Here is a 15916-nt window from a genome sequence, read left to right as displayed (position 1 = left end):
CCCGAGCAGAGGGTATATCTAATTACTTGAAGACCCAGTACACACCCAACCTGACCCCATCCACCATTCCTTCCTCCCATCCATCCATCCATCCACCCACCCACCCACCCACCTACCCAACCATCTAAACACACCCCTCCAACGCATGGGCCAAACTACCAGGATGCCAGTCAACAGGATTAAACATATATTCGTTACGTTTTGTTAAGAAAAATAACAATTGCCTAACAAAGTACTAGGATCCTTACCCTAATGGAAGTTTCTTCTGGAAAAAAAAAGCTGGTGGTGAGTGGACTGCAGACAGCAAGAGTCAGTAAAGTGGACTGTGCAGCCCCACATTAGAGCACGGGACAGAAAGTGTGCCTTGGGGGTTTGGAGCTTGAAGTCAAGGGCTTGAACCCCAGCTGTGCTGCCACACACTCTTAAGTAAATTATTTAGCTTCTTGGGGCCTCATTTTTCACTCTGTAAAATGGATGTAACCGTATTTCCTTATAGGGTCATTGTAAGAATTTAAATGATATAATACATATAAAGAGTTGGCACCATACTAGGCATATCAAACTGAATAAATACGAACTGTTAGTTTGCTCATAGGAAGGGCCAAAGGAAGGACAGTGTTCACGGACTGAAAAATGGACTTCTTGGGCTCAGGCATTTCCTAGATAGGATCTGAGTGCTGGGGGCAAACTGGGCTTGTTCGTGGCAAGACATCTCTTAAGGAATTTAAACTGCATGCATTTAAGGCATGCCTACTATTTTCTCTAATTCTGTGACTGGGAATTTTTTGTTTGAGGATATTTTCTCCTTAGTACCCCGGGCCAGAGCGGGGGGGGACCCTTTAAAATGACCTGTTTCAGCCAAATAAGGGGAAAAGGTCAAAAATTTTGTTGGAATGCCATTTTCTGTTATCTAGGAGTTTCCTGCTTGGCCTTCTTCCTCCCTCCTGCTGCATCCACTTTGAATTCAAAGACACTTTGGATCCCTTGGCTTCTACCTTTTCTCTCAGTCCATCAACCCCTCCTGGTCCATCCTGGCTCCAAGCTCCATCCCTTCAACACCCTTCTTCACAGCCCATAGCCTGGGTTCTTCCACTATATTGACTGTGCGTGTTTTCAACTGTAGATCAAGCCTTCGCTTCATTCCACCCAAGCGTCCAAGGGGGCTGCCCAAGTCCTCTGTTGACTGGCTCCATTTAAAGCAGCAGGTACACTAGTAAGCTGGGTTCTTAGGTTGTGATTCAAGGACTCCATGCCTGCAGGGGCCACTTCCCTGCTATAGGCTCTCTGCAAAGACTGCTTACTTCCTGACTCCTCCTCCCACCTCTTTCAAGACCCTCCCCATTTCTAGCTGCTAATCCCGCTCTCTGTTGCTGGCTCTTTGTTTCAGGTCTGTTTCTTGTTCTTCACCTGATCCTCTGGAATGAAACGCTTGAACCGCACCCCCCCCCCCGCCATTTTAAGACGCAGGCAATTTCACATACAATTTCGGATCTCTGTCTTGTTTGGAAAACTTGGACTATCTGGTAGCACTGGGCTCATGCTCCTTAATGGGTTTGCAAGCTGAACTTGCAGCTGTAATAACCAAGGGCTGTTCTGGGGAGGGATGCAGCTGAGCTCTTGTGGTTCAGAAGATGGGGGCAGAGGGTCAGGTATTTGGGTATTACTGGTGGAGCTAAAATGTATACTCACCAGGTAGTGAAGCCTGCATGGTCAGGTTCTGCACTGTCACACCCATATTCTCTCTGTTGGTCTGTCTTCTCCTCCTCCCCCCACAGTAGCTAACAACTCCCCTTTCCCTAAGTACATACCCACATAACCACCCTTTGTCCCACCTGCTTCCCACTCTCCGACAAAGACACAGATACACACATAGCCAGAGATTCAGAAATGGCTATAAGCAGAACCCTGGGCAGCAAGGCAAATTTGAGGCCCCCTGTATCATGAGCAGGTGAGAGTAGATAAACTTCAAGGTGGGTGGGCAGCATAGTAGGTACAGACCGGGACACAGGAGAAGACCTACATAACACACCCAGAAAACTGCATGTTTCACATGAAGAATTAACAGAACGTGGAATGGGATCAATGCTTAAACAATGAGATTTTTCTTATACAGCATCCTCGGAGAATCTGAAGAAATGTATTCTGATGTAGAACAAGTTGCAATAAATTTCAAAATAGAAACTTACATTTCACTAGCAAAAAGTCCCTGAATTCCTGGTGGTCTGTAAACACCGGTGGGGATGGTAAGGGGGGGCCAAAGAGTGGTACGCTTTCTTCTGAAAATATTTTCAGCCTACGTAGAGAACATTTCAGAATTATTTGGTTTTTCTTCAAAGATCACTAATATTCAGACCTTACAATTGTTCAGTTGCCTATGTGATATGTCAAGAATATTCATTCCATAGGAGGAGTGCCGCCTCTAGGCTGCCAGAGGCTCAGCCACTATGCAGCTCTTCTATGAGCGTTAGGGTAGAGGCTAAGTCTTTCTGCATCCTTCTTGGTCCAACCTACCAAGCTGTGGGCAAGGTCAGGAACCCTGGGAATAATAGCAAAGGCCACCATTGAGCACCCTGCGGATACCAGGCAGCATACTTGGTATTTTAAGACACAGCAGCAACCAATTCTCATCAACCTGCCAAGGTAAAAGCATTACCTTCATTCTGTCCTACGGATGAGGTCTGCAACTCTGAGAAGTAAACATTTCTTTTTTTCCCCAAAACCACAAAGTTAATAAGTGACAGGGCTGGGATTCCAACCCAAATCTTTTTTGGCTCAAAGTTAATGATCTTTTCACAACATCATGATACCCTTTTAACAGATTCATTTTTGAGAACAGAGGGATACATGGGCCAGGACGTAGCCTAGGAAAGGGGGTACTCTAGTCAAGACCAAATATGGCAAATTTGTGCCCATTTTAGAGTATAATAAAATTCCAAACTGACACTGACCCTTGGGTCTGTTGCACAGGGCAACACTATATGGAACAAGCTTTTCCCAAAGAGATGACGGCTTTGAAGAAAGTTCTACTGGGTGGGGACACTCTCATCAAATTGGTCAACAAACACGTGCATCCAGAGTCATCAAATGAATGCCAAATTAACAAGTAAACGTGAGAATTAGAACAAACAACTGAGAGAAAGTCATCACCTACCTGTAATTGTCATTTTGTTGATCATACCTCACTAAGGCAAAAATATCTGTGGTGATAGTTAAGGAAATTAATCAACAACCCCCACACTCACTGTCAAGGGCTTATGCCTTGAACTCCCTTGTGCAGAATCATCCCAGACCTGCACGTTGTGCTCAGGGCATCTGTCATTCTTAGGTTGAAATAGAGCCTTGACGTCTTTAAAAGAGTCAGCTCAGGGAAACAGAAGTTCAACTCTATGTGCTCATCCTTTGGGGAAAGAGTTTAGTCTCTCAGTCTGTCAGAAAAGCAATATAAATACAGCTATTTTGCAGGTAAGCAGCCAACAAAGCAAAAAGAGCAATTCCTTTGCTTGCAAATACAAAACATCCCAATATGAAATTAGACATACATTTCCTCTCACCCAGTTTGAAAATAAAAGCAATTTAAATATTTCTACCGCACACCTTCCCTCTCCTTCTGGCTTTGATGAACAAAACAAACCAAAACAAACCAATACAAACCAATGCGGTTGGTGGCAGCCTCTCAGCAGAATCTCGTCTTGTGTCAGGTGCGCGGAGTCTAAAATGGTTCCATGCTTTGTCCAGCTTTCTTGCTCCTCTTCCGCCTCCTCCCCTGCCAGCTCCCACCCTCAGCTTTCCTCTGCTAGGGCTAAAAGGCCATCGGTCCCTCAAAGCGTTTCCATTCCTGGACTCAGAGGAAAGAATCTGCATTAACTCTCTGCCTGCCCCTTTCCAGAAACAAATGTGTCAAGCCCCAAATCTAGACGTTACAACTCAAGGAAATTCTAAAAATGATGACTACCTCTTGGTCGCTTAAAGAGCCACCTTCCTTGCCCCCTGCATGGTACCTGGAGAAAACTTCTATTTTACAAGTAGAACTGCTGCAGGAAAGGGAAATAGTGGCCCTAAATCCCAGTGAATGGAACAAGATACCACTTGATGAGCAGGGATGGGAGCAAAAACCACTATTATTGAAGTGTAGGTGCATCTATGTTTTCTTCCCTACTCTCCTGGAAGAAATGTGGCCGTTCCCCACTTTTAAAAACTTACACACTGTATTGTTAGGTTACAGTAAACAAGTCAAATCATGCAGAGCAATCTATTTCCAGATGTGACAGGTCACAATGGTCCTTCTCCCAACATTTTTACTGGAGTCTCCAGGGAACATGAATAGCTAGACCAGAATTTATTCTGAAAATGCCTATTAGCTGAATTTCATTTACTATGTACAACCTGCAGAGGTACCACCTTTGGGTCTCACTGTTGGGCCTGTGACCCAAAGCAACAGGGCCATGACGGTGTCTGTTGGGCTGGCCAAGCTCATGTCCTGTGTCTACCTGACTGAGCTGAGCTTGGACATTACAGAGAATTTCAGCAGGACTCTGCCAGCAGTATAAGCTAGGCAGAAGGAAAAGCAAATAAAAATATGATTAATTCCATCATCTCTTAAATTTCAGGAGGTGGGAATGCACTAGTTATCTCCAGGGTTTAGAATCAACAAAGAAACATTATTTTGGCTCTTTATTTTAACTGGCAAATTTTTATTTAACTAAATTTAACTGAATTCTAATAACTTCAGTTCAATTCAAATTTTTATTTAAAGTAGATTTCTCAGAGGGTTCACTACCTATGATTCTAGTTCATTTACTAGTGATGGATCGTAGGGAGTTTCCCTTACTTCAAAGACTACCCAAGGAAAGGAAAGATATTCTAGAAGCCAAGAATTCTCTGAGAATGAATCCATCCATTATTCCAATGGATGGAGAAAGATGAGGGCAGAATTACCCCAAGGGAAAAATCCAGAATGGTGGCTCTAAAAATCTAGCAATACACAACAACTACGACAAGCAAGTCAACTGTCAGATTTGTGCTGAGAGTCATTTTAGTCCCATGAGGCTGACCAACAGCTCACTAAACTCATTCACAAAGGTCCAGGATACGTGTAAAGTGGGAGCGGATCATGGAAGGCTTAAAGGCAGGAGAAGGCTCCTCTCCCTCCTGGAACACAATGGTGACGATGTCATTTCCAATGTGGCGCTTCCTCTCCACCTGGATGTAAGCATAAGTAACATCACCAAGGAGGTCACTCAAACACGGCAGATTCACAGGGTTAAAACACTAACACAACATGGCAACCCACGATGATCACAGAGCCCTACACTTCCGCCATCTTAGACTTCTTACGTCCCGTGTTTTACCAGCCCCGCATCCGGGCTCTCCTATCCATCTCCTCCGCTCCCTGACCAATGCAGATCTGCGTCTCCTCTTGTCTCCCCTTCTGCAGCAGCCTCCTAACTCACTTCCTTGCCTCCACTTTCTCCCATTTTGCTGCTCTAATTGTGTCCACCTTCACTCCGACTTCATCTCCCTAGCCTGGCATTCAAGGCCCCCAGACAAGAGGCATTGCATCAGAATTCCCTGGGATGGGGCTCAAACATGAATATGTTTATAAAGGCCTTAGCTGGTTCTGAAAGATGTACTTAGTGAGGACAATGGGTTTACCTAATCTGACCTCAGCTGACCTTTCAAAAACGGTCTCCTAGATCTGTGGTCAGCACAGTTTTTTCTCTGAAGGGCCAGACACTACCTAGTTCAGTTCCAGCTTTGCAGAGCATACCGTTGGTTTACAACCAGGAGTTCTGCTGTCATCGTACAAAAGCAGCTACAGGCAATACATAAATGGGTAGGTGTGGCTGTGTTCCAATAACACTTTATTAAACAAAACAGGCAGCATGTGAGATTTAGCCCACGCTCCATGGTTTGCCAAGCCCTGTCCGAGACCTTTGCTTAATTGGCCAAACAGAATGATTCACTGTCCATGGATGCCCAATGTGTCCCCTCTTCTAGACTGTAAGCTCCTGGAGAACAGGATCCCTGTCTGATTCATATTAGATATTATTCCCTTTTTGCAAATGTAAATGCAGAAATGAAGGTGTAGAGATGTTCTAATAACTTCGATTCAATTTAATTCAGAAAGTCACTATTTTTGGCAATGATTTCTTAGCTGTGACACCGAAAGCATACCCAACAAAAGGAAAAATGAGATAAATTGGACTACCTCAAGACTGAAAGCTTTTGTGCATTAAAGGATACTACTGACAAGAATGGGAGAAAGAATTTGCAAACCACGTATCTGTAAGGGGTCACATCCAGAATATCTAAAGCACTGCTGCAACTCAACAACAACAAGCCAAGTAACCTGATTAAAACACGGGCACCAGAGTTGAATAAACATTTCTCCAAAGATGATGTGGTAAATTCATTAAAAGATGCTCCGAACTGCTGATCAAAGCCACAGTGAGCCGCCACTTCACACTCATTAGGAGAGCTATTCCAAAATAAAACAAAACCAAAGAAAATACAAAGAGCCCGGTAATAACAAGTGCTGTCGAGGATGTGGGGAAAGTGGAACTCTCATGCGCGGCTGGTGGGAATGCAGAATGGGGCGGCTGCTGTGGAGAAGGGTATGCTGCCTCCCCAAACATTTAAACACTGGGTTACCACATGACCCAGCAATTCGTCTGAGATAAGAAACTCTGCAGGAGAGTCGGAGTTCAGTTCTGGACCTGTCGGGCTTGAGGTGTCTAGCCCAGGAAGGTGTTGAGAGGAAGGCTGCACACCTGGGTCTGGACTTCTGGAGGGAGGTCTGGCCGGACATGTAAATTTAGGTGGCATAGAAAAGCTCTCTAAAGCCCCGAGACAGGGGGAGATCACTGAGGGAATGAATGAGAGTAGGAGGGGGAGACGAGAGGGCCAAGAACTGTGCCCTGGGCCAGGCAAAGCTCCCCACGTGCGCCAAGATCGTAGAGCTAGTTCTGGCCCAGCTAGAACTGGGCCCAGATGGGCGGCTCTCAGAGCCTGTGCTGTCACCCGGTACTAGATACCGTCCTCAGGCCCTGGAGCTGGGGGACAGGCGATGTTAATCGGGGGGACATCATGGGGTGTTAGGAGGAAGGTGAGGTCCCAGAGAGGCAAATATCAACACCCCCCTCCATTAAGGTTTGGTTCAGCAACAGAGAAGAGAGGTGGAGCCTACAAACTCTGTGAGAATTGGCTTCTTTATGTCAGATTTGGGATGTGGCTCAGACCGTTTCACTCATGTTCTAGATGTTAGGAGGTCAATGAGCACCAAGATTTTATGAGCCAGGCTGGTCTCTGTCTTTCTGTCTGCTACGCTGAGCCCCGAGGTATGGAGAGGGGCTCACGGTCAGGGGTCTTTCTCTGCTCTGCCCTGACGGGGCACACTGAAGGTTCACTAGCATCCTGCGTTTGTCTCTCTGCCCACCTGCGTGATCTCCCCGGTGACAGAGACAGCTGGTGCTGGACCAGCGGAGGGCCCAGGCACTACACACAGAGACATCCAAGATGTTAAGAACACCAGGGTCCATCGGGGGACGTTTCACTGCTGACCTTAACATACGGACAGCCCCTCAAAGAGATAAGGTTAACGACTTCTGAGTTGGGCAAAGGTTGAGCTGTCACATTCTTTCCTCCTGCCTCTCTGGCTAATGCCCCATCTGTCACGAGACATGGGCAGTTTTGGTGATTGTACAGGGCTGAAAAGGTCGGAGTGGGAGGAGGAGGATTATAAAACATTTCCGTGGAAGTTCTGTGATGTTATTGTTGAGCTGTAAGAAGTCAATACCATTTATGATGACTGGGAAGGTCAGCTCGGCCCCTCTTCTGCCCATGATCCTAAGATCCTAAGAGATCCAGCTCCTGCAGTAATTTAGGTGGTCTCTACCGTGCAAAGGAGGACACCTTGCAGGAAGTGACCTCAGCCACTAAGCAGTCTTCCTGGGCCGGGGCACCTCCTGTTTCCACCTGACTTTTCCCAGAGCAAGCTCTCTACAACCAGAACAAGCTTACAGACTCCGGTGAGTCTTCAGTGCCTGCAGGACAAACCCACCAACTCCATACTCCAGGCCCCAAACCATCCAACGGGGCCACCTCTTCCTGCCCCTCCTTGCCATGTTCCCGAAGCACCTTGATCTCTCACGACTGGAACGCTGCATCTTAGCGCGCTGGTCGGCATTGTGTCCTTCCCCCTTACTGGAGTCTTATTGAAATAAGAATTATAGGGTGCTCAGAGAAAAGGCCTTCTTGGCCCCTCACGTCCCCTCTCTAGGTTCCTGTTTCTCGCAAACCTTTGCTGGCCCACTGTCCATTCATGTTTGTGGTATTTATTCAAACAGATGCCTTCAATGTATAAAAAAGGGATAAGAAACTAATAAAAAGTTAAGTGGAACCCTCCCAATCCTTCAAAAACCAGCAGCATGTATCTTTGTTAGGTCTGAATTCCCACAAGCTGGAAAGTTTTCTCCTGGAAATCGCCCGTCTCTGGGGTAAGTGAGGAGTGTCTCAGGTAGGTTTTCCCCCAACATGACACGGCGCGTGCAGACACAGCAGGCGTTAACCACCTGCGTTAACCTGAAACACGCCTGCCAACCATCGCTCAGGGTCTGCTTATTTCAATTCCTGGGGAGTCTCTGGTGAGATACCAGGCACATGGGGAGAAGTCACACAGCGAAGGCAACACCCATGCAAAGCAGTTTCTTGAGTTTATAAAACCACACTCATGCATGCAAATACGTACACACGTTCACACACAGCCACGCATGGGCACTGTTATCGCTGATCCTTTATTTAAGGGGACAGCATCCGTGAGGATGGTTCTTCCCGAGGCTGCTGAGAGTCCAAACACACAGACTGTAAACAATATCCCTACATTGGTACCTGAGGTTCAGCTCATATACGAACACACACAGCTTCTAATCCTATGAAATCAGAGCGACGATGTTTTCTCCACATTTCGGTCACTATTTGGCAGTTTGCATCTTCTCAAAGAGCCTGTGTTCACACGTACCTGCTGTTTGTTCTCTTTGGAATATGGCAACATGGTGGAAACGTGGAACATGATCTCATGCCCTTGGTATACAGTATAAACTGATTGTATCCCTGTGGTGTCATCTGTAAGATACAAACACGCATTTAGTAGGTGCAGAGAATTCTGACACTCTGAGGAAATAAAGGCTTTATTTGCAGGCTAGGTGAATACAGCATACAGTTAGTACATTCCCAAAGATCATTCTGGATTATCCACCTGAGCGGAAACAACAGAATGGCTCACTCTCCAACTGATACAAGGCTCCTGCCCACATGGAGAGCCCTCTTCCTCCACGCTCTGAGCTCGCTTGCTATCTGATTCATGTAGAAGGCTGGACTAAAAAGGAGAATGCTCTAGAATTCCTTGCCTTCCAGGTATTCCTGGAGAACAGGACAAAATTAAAACAAGATGACGTCCAAATAATTATCATGTCCATAAAACAAAGCAAGTACACTCCCTGGCAGGTGGTATGGCAGCTGAATGCATGGGCTCTGGAGTGAGGCAGACCTTTTGACGAGTCACCACACCTTTCTTGGAGCCTCAGTTTCCTAATTTGAAAATGGGGATTAAAATTAGTATCTAACTCCTAGGGATGTGTACAAGATTCTATTTGTAAAGTGCTTGGCAGGGTGCCTGGCCAGAGCGGGGGTCAGCAGATGGTGGCTGTGACGGTGACAGAGAGGCTGAGTATTGGCAATGGGGCTGGTGACCTCGCAAGCCTTGCAAGCTCACCACGTGCTCATGCACCTTGCTGGACCATTCCCCACACTGCAGCTAGCAAGTTCGGCTCCAAGGTGCAATCTCATCCCACCACACTGCTACTTAAAATCCGCTCATGACATCCGATTCCATTTACCATAAAATCCAAAATTATTCATGTGATCTCAAACTCCTTGTGGGATTGCCTCTTTCTCTTCTCCAGTCCCTCTGCCATAAGATGTTCTCTTAGTTTCTAGAACATATCAGGTTCTCTCCTGACTCAGGGACTTCATAAATGTTCTCTCACTTAGAATTCTCTTCCCCCCTCAGGACTCCGATTACTGTTTCTCATCATTCCCTCGGGGAAGCCTTCTCTTATCCCCCAGATTAGACAAAATGCCCCCATGGCACTCTGTACTTTTTTGTTGTTGTTGTTCCTCCAAGTTACTAAGGTATTTGGTAATTATCCCCTGTGCTATCCCCTGGACTATAAGCTCCTAGAAAGGCAGGGACCATGGTGGTTTATCCACTGCTACGTCCCGGGAGCCTCGCACAGCCCCGGCACACAGAGGCGCTCGACAGTAAGTATTCACGGGCAGACCATGGTCTGCCACACCGAGGGACTGGGAGCGCTGACTTGGTCTTGCAAAACTCAATGGAGCCCCCAAACATGCCCAGCCATCCTGCGTCAGACTGGGTGTGAAGCCCTTCTCATCCCTCCCAGTCCATCCCTGCCCCCAGCTTGGGTTTAAATCCAAATACAGATCAGGCTGGCTGCTAGAAGTTATACATGACAGCAGAAGAGATCAGGAGGCAGGCTTACTTTTGGTGTCCAGACCGCCGCGGTAGCCTGTCCAGCCCTTTAGGGTGATTTTGTCACCCAGAAGATTTAAAAATTTTTGAAAAGCGTCACTTCCAATTTCTGTAGGAAAAGGTAAAGTGTGAAGAAAGTACAGAATCGGCACGCCTTNTGTCTTCATCTCCTAACCATGCACTGCAAATCACTCGAACATGAGCGAGGAGGCTCTGCAGATGTGTGCAGTGGGCGAACGGAACAGACAGGTCACGCTTCCTTCCCGGAGACGATGCAGGAGACGCCACAATTCCCAGGATTCCGAGGACAGGACAAGCACAGACAGACTGACTCACCTTCCTGCTGCCACACTGGGATCACAAGGGTTTAGTACTGCTGAACGAAAACACTGTTACTGCTTCTATTGATAACGAACAGGTATCTAACGTGAAAGGTGCAAGAACAGGAAAACGGCACCATTTTATCATTCTCCCAACCATAAAAATCAGAGAAAGACCTTCCTCCGCTACCGGGACTAGGATGTAGAACTGAGTTCTTCACATCCCATGTTATTATCCAGTTAGACTCCCTCTCTGGCGCCAGTGCCCAGTAAAAGTTTGGTGACCAATAAATATTTGTTGAAGGAGTGAAACTGGGCAACACCTGCCCTACAAAGTTTACTCGAAAATTTACTGTACAATTCCATAGAGCAACTGGCTGTTTCTTTGTATTAAGGACTCCAACTCAACAGGTAAGTTCCGTTTGGATCGTCAAAACAGCAACCAGGCAGAACAGGGTGTCAGCACAAATTAGGGGACACTTACCGTTACTGAGCATCTCATCATCTGTGAGCTGCCCGTCTTTGGCAAAGAGAACCCCAAACTTGAAATTCACAGAGCCCTTACAAGAAGACAACAAAAGGTGATGAATGTAAACTTTATCATCAGAACATATGCAGTTACAAGGTGTGCTGTTCATTACTTAGGAAAACCTCAGGGACTGGGATGGACATTCGAGACATCATTTCCTCTCCTCCGTCTCAACTTTGACCAATATTAACAAGATCATTCCTTTATTTCTAGAGGTTTTGATAGCTTACGGTTGAAACTCTTTGTTTTTGTGTGAGTTANTTTGATAGCTTACGGTTGAAACTCTTTGTTTTTGTGTGAGTTAATTAATTTGTAACTTCATTACTAATGGGTTCTGCAAGATGCTGGGTCCATTCTGTGGCAAACCACCGCTCAAAGAGCCAGCAGGAGCGCACAGGTCTGGTGCCATGTTCTCATCAGTTAACACAGAAGAGCTCAGTATAATTCAAAACTGAACACAACAATCTTCAGCTGATATCCTGTGGGGTCTTAGCAACAGACATGGAAAATGTAGGCAATTTATTCTAAAAGCTTGTTTTCCCCAATTCTTAAAGATATTTAATCTCAAAAAGTCACAAAACAGATGTGTGGGGGAGGGGGAAGAAAATCAGGAAGTAGCTAGTACAAATGTTCACTCCACTGCCCTTGACTTTACTTTTTATTTTTTTTAAAGATTTTATTTATTTGATAGAGCGAGACACAGCGAGAGAGGGAACACAAGCAGGGGGAGTGGGAGAGGGAGAGGCAGACTTCCCACTGAGCAGGGAGCCCGATGTAGGGCTCGATCCCAGGACCCTGAGATCATGACCTGAGCTNCCCTTGACTTTACTTTTTATTTTTTTTAAAGATTTTATTTATTTGATAGAGCGAGACACAGCGAGAGAGGGAACACAAGCAGGGGGAGTGGGAGAGGGAGAAGCAGACTTCCCGCTGAGCAGGGAGCCCGATGTAGGGCTCGATCCCAGGACCCTGAGATCATGACCTGAGCTGAAGGCAGACGCTTAACGACTGAGCCACCCAGGCGCCCCTACCCTCGACTTTAAACACTGGATTAAAATCTGCTCCTGTGGGGATAATAAATACCAAATGCAAGACGATAGGTTCTGTAGGAAGAGAGAGGAAAGAGATCAGGTAGCTCAACGGTACTTTCAATATTTTTTTCCTTAAGCTGGATAACCAGTTTATAGGTCTTCATAATATTATTCTCCATTTTTTTTGTATATCTGAAGTATTTCATAATAAAATAAAACCTGAGGTTGAAGAGAATCAACTTTTGCAAGGCCATCTGATGCAGCACTAAATGGGGGAAGTCTTAGTGGTCAATCAAGGGGTAGGCTAGGAACAAAGGTGATTAAAGCATTGGCCATTGCGTCATAGGCTGGGCGCGGGCAGTCAAGGCAGAATGTTGGGATTCAGGACAGCTGGATCTGGGAGAATTGAGACTCTGAAAATCCAGGGGTCCAAGGCTGTGCTTCTAAGCATTTTTCTGTCCCCAACACACCTGAGAGACAGATGCACACCCATCAGCAAGAGTGGTTTTCTATCTAGAGGGTGCACAGGGAGCATGGGTCCAGGCCGAGCCCTTACCTGGGACCCCTCCACAGCTGCCTCTATGGTGGACTTTTTCCCATCACGCAGGCCTCAGCTCAAATGGCCGTTTCCAGAGAGGCCTTCCCTGACTTCCCACAGCAAGTCATCCTCCCCCACTGTTATTCTCTGCCATAGCCCTTTATTTTCTTAGCACTATCCATACTCTGTAATTCTTTTTTCTTTTTTTTTCTTTTAAGATTATTTATTTGACAGAGAGAGAGAGAGAATGTGCACGCACAAGCAGGGGGAGTGGCAGGTAGAGGGACAGGGACAAGCAGGCTACCCAACAAGCAGGGAGCCTGATGTGGGGCTCGATCCCAGGACCCTGAGATCATGACCTGAGCTGAAACCAAGAGTTGGATGCTTAGCTGACTGAGCCACCCAGGCGCCCAGTGCACTTCTGTATTTTTCAAATGTCTGCCAGAAATGTGTCTTACTTCCATTTTTTGCCTTCTACAAATCATATGGAGTTCATGAAATCTGTCGCCACAAGCGTGATTTCTAAGTGGATAACATACGGATAAAATTGGGGATGTCTCTGTTTGCCGGCGCTCCGCAGCAGCCCAACCTATACCCCCACTGCCTTGCACAAAGTAACTTCTGCCAACAATCTGGGGCACGTTATTTCAGCTCCTTTGCATGTCCATCGACGTGTCTGGGAATCAGCTGAGATGTCACTGCCTCAGACAAACCTCCTCTGTTCGATGTCAAAAACCTACTCCTTCCCGTGTCGCCTACTTTGTTTTATTTTCCTCCCAGCTCTTGGGGCTATCCGTGTTACCGGGTTTATGTCTGCTCATCTGTGTACTTTGTCTTGTCCCCCTAGATTGTAAGCTCCACGAAGGGACCTTGTCTTGCTCGTCGATGTATTCCCAATGCCGTAAACAGCACACGGTAGGAGCTCAGGAAAGATTTGTGGAATCAATGAATGAATGAGTAAATGACTGAATACACACGTGTTTGTTTACCAAAACAACTGGGTATGTACTGTAGGTATTGCCCTGTGAATTGCTCCCACCTCCACCCCCTGTAACTGTTATGTTGTGGAAAACTTTCCATGCCAGTAAATGAAGGTCCACCTCATTCTTTTCAGTGGCATCATTATTTTTCACAATTCATTCAATCAGTACATCATCCACTTATTCAACCACCAGATACGTACTTTGTGCCCTCTCTCTGCACTGCTCTAGGATCTAGGGATACAGCCGGGAACAAACTGAATAAGCTCCCCGCTGCTCTCATGCTGCTCACATTCTTGGGAGGGCAACGGATACAGAGCCAGTCAATGAAAACACAAGTGTCAAGAAGAAACACAAGCCGGTGTGCAGGGCAGAGGGTGAGAGGGGCGGTCAAGGGCAGCCTGTCCAAGCAGAGACCCTACTATCAAGGAAAGGGTGCCACCTGAGGACATCCGGGGAGGAGCATAGGGGTGGGAACAGCAAGCTCTTCCTGAGCAGGTGGAGGAATTAGCAAGTCAATGTGGTTAGTGTGGAGGAGAGGACTGGAGAGGCAGCATGGCTGTGTCACGCAGGCCCCGGGGGGCCCCAGTCAGGATTCCGGGCTCTATTTGGGAGTGGGATGGGAAGCCATGACAGCTTGCAACATAGGGGTGACCTGACTTGACATTTAAAAGGACTGCTGCGCTGCTACACAAGAAACAGAACAGAGTAGAAGCGGAAAGCTGGAGACTGCATAGTGCAGGCAAGAGAGGATGGGGTGGCATCAAGGGTTGAGAGCAGTCATGGTAGAAACCTCGAGAAACGTTTGAATTAGGGGTATATTTTGAAAAAATCATCACAGGATGTGCCAAGGGATTAGGTGTGAGAGAAAGAGAGGTGTTAAGGATTTTTCCAAGTTTGGCCGGAGCAATTGGACAAACGATATGACCATTTCCTGAGAGGCATGATATGCAAAAACTAATTTACTCAGTTGCCTTCGATAGCATTTTTATTATTTCCCTATGTTAGTTATGTTCTTAGAAAACCCAATACATTTTTAAAAAGCGGGGCAACGGGATGGAGATGTGCAAATAAATATGGCATCAGTAAATCGAATGTGCTAGTAAAGCACAAACACCCTCTCTTTGACTTAATGAAAATTAAAACCTCATTACTCACCCTGATTACGAGGCTAAAATTTGAATATTTCCAAGCAGATTTAAGTAGCTTGTTTTTATATCTCTCTAGCTAGCGGCATAGGAGGTCCTGAAATATACCTTGAAAAACATGTCGGTAAAGTCTTTCAGTGACAGTAAGCTCAGTGAGCAAATCCATGTAGGGGTTTGACTGAAAGAAAAGGTCATGGTCGGGGTGAAGGGAGAAGCACATTTACAAACACAGAGGCAGAACGTAGCAGGAACATAAAATTTCTCATAAAATTTCTTACCTCTTGTTCTTCAAGAACCAGTAAGTCCTGTCAAACCAAATTTTGAAAGTTATGGCCATGCTTAACAGTGATGATTTTATTTTGACTTTCTGTGAAAGCCAAGCTCCTGTGTATGCCACTCCCCACCCCCACCCCCCAGAAGTGCTTAAAATATTCCAGTTTTGTTGTACAGAGTTTTGTAAACTACCTGGTCATCTAGGAAAGTCACATTATAGCACAGCTACCTGGAAACAAAGACGACGCATAGCAGCTGGAAGAAATACACAGACACCCAGGTTTCTCTATCTATCTAAAGCTAGCTTCTCACACATTGCTTCTGGAAAGATTTTGGCCAAGGAAAGTGTAACTATGGTATAGCAGCCAGAAACAGATGAATAACATTTTTAAATAGCACCAGCCACCCTCCCACTTGGTGGGAAGATGCCTTCTTTATCATGCGGTTTATTTTCTGTTTACTTTTTGGATCTGAGACCTTTTCTTTCCTCCTCTCCCCAACACCTGTGGCTCAGGGCTTCCTCGGGTACACCTACAGAAAGCCGCTGG

General features: G+C 46.2%; 1 protein-coding gene across 3 annotated transcripts in view; it reads right to left on the bottom strand.

Moving 5' to 3' along the window:
• Positions 1-15916, bottom strand: part of GARNL3 (GTPase activating Rap/RanGAP domain like 3) — a 146001-nt gene that overhangs the window by 36851 nt on the left and 93234 nt on the right. For all 3 annotated transcript variants that reach the window (XM_034664549.1, XM_034664550.1, XM_034664551.1), the window contains 6 exons: positions 11354-11429; positions 10560-10658; positions 9017-9120; positions 5091-5199; positions 3152-3197; positions 2187-2293 (listed from right to left, as the gene is read on the bottom strand). In XM_034664549.1, coding sequence (XP_034520440.1) covers positions 2187-2293; positions 3152-3197; positions 5091-5199; positions 9017-9120; positions 10560-10658; positions 11354-11429 — 541 coding nt within the window. The remainder of the gene's footprint in view (positions 1-2186; positions 2294-3151; positions 3198-5090; positions 5200-9016; positions 9121-10559; positions 10659-11353; positions 11430-15916) is intronic.

This window comes from Ailuropoda melanoleuca, chromosome 7, assembly GCF_002007445.2.
Source record: "Ailuropoda melanoleuca isolate Jingjing chromosome 7, ASM200744v2, whole genome shotgun sequence".
Classification (NCBI taxonomy): domain Eukaryota; kingdom Metazoa; phylum Chordata; class Mammalia; order Carnivora; family Ursidae; genus Ailuropoda; species Ailuropoda melanoleuca.
The sequence above is the reverse complement of the archived record's forward strand: the minus strand, read 5'-3'. Positions and strand labels throughout refer to the sequence as shown.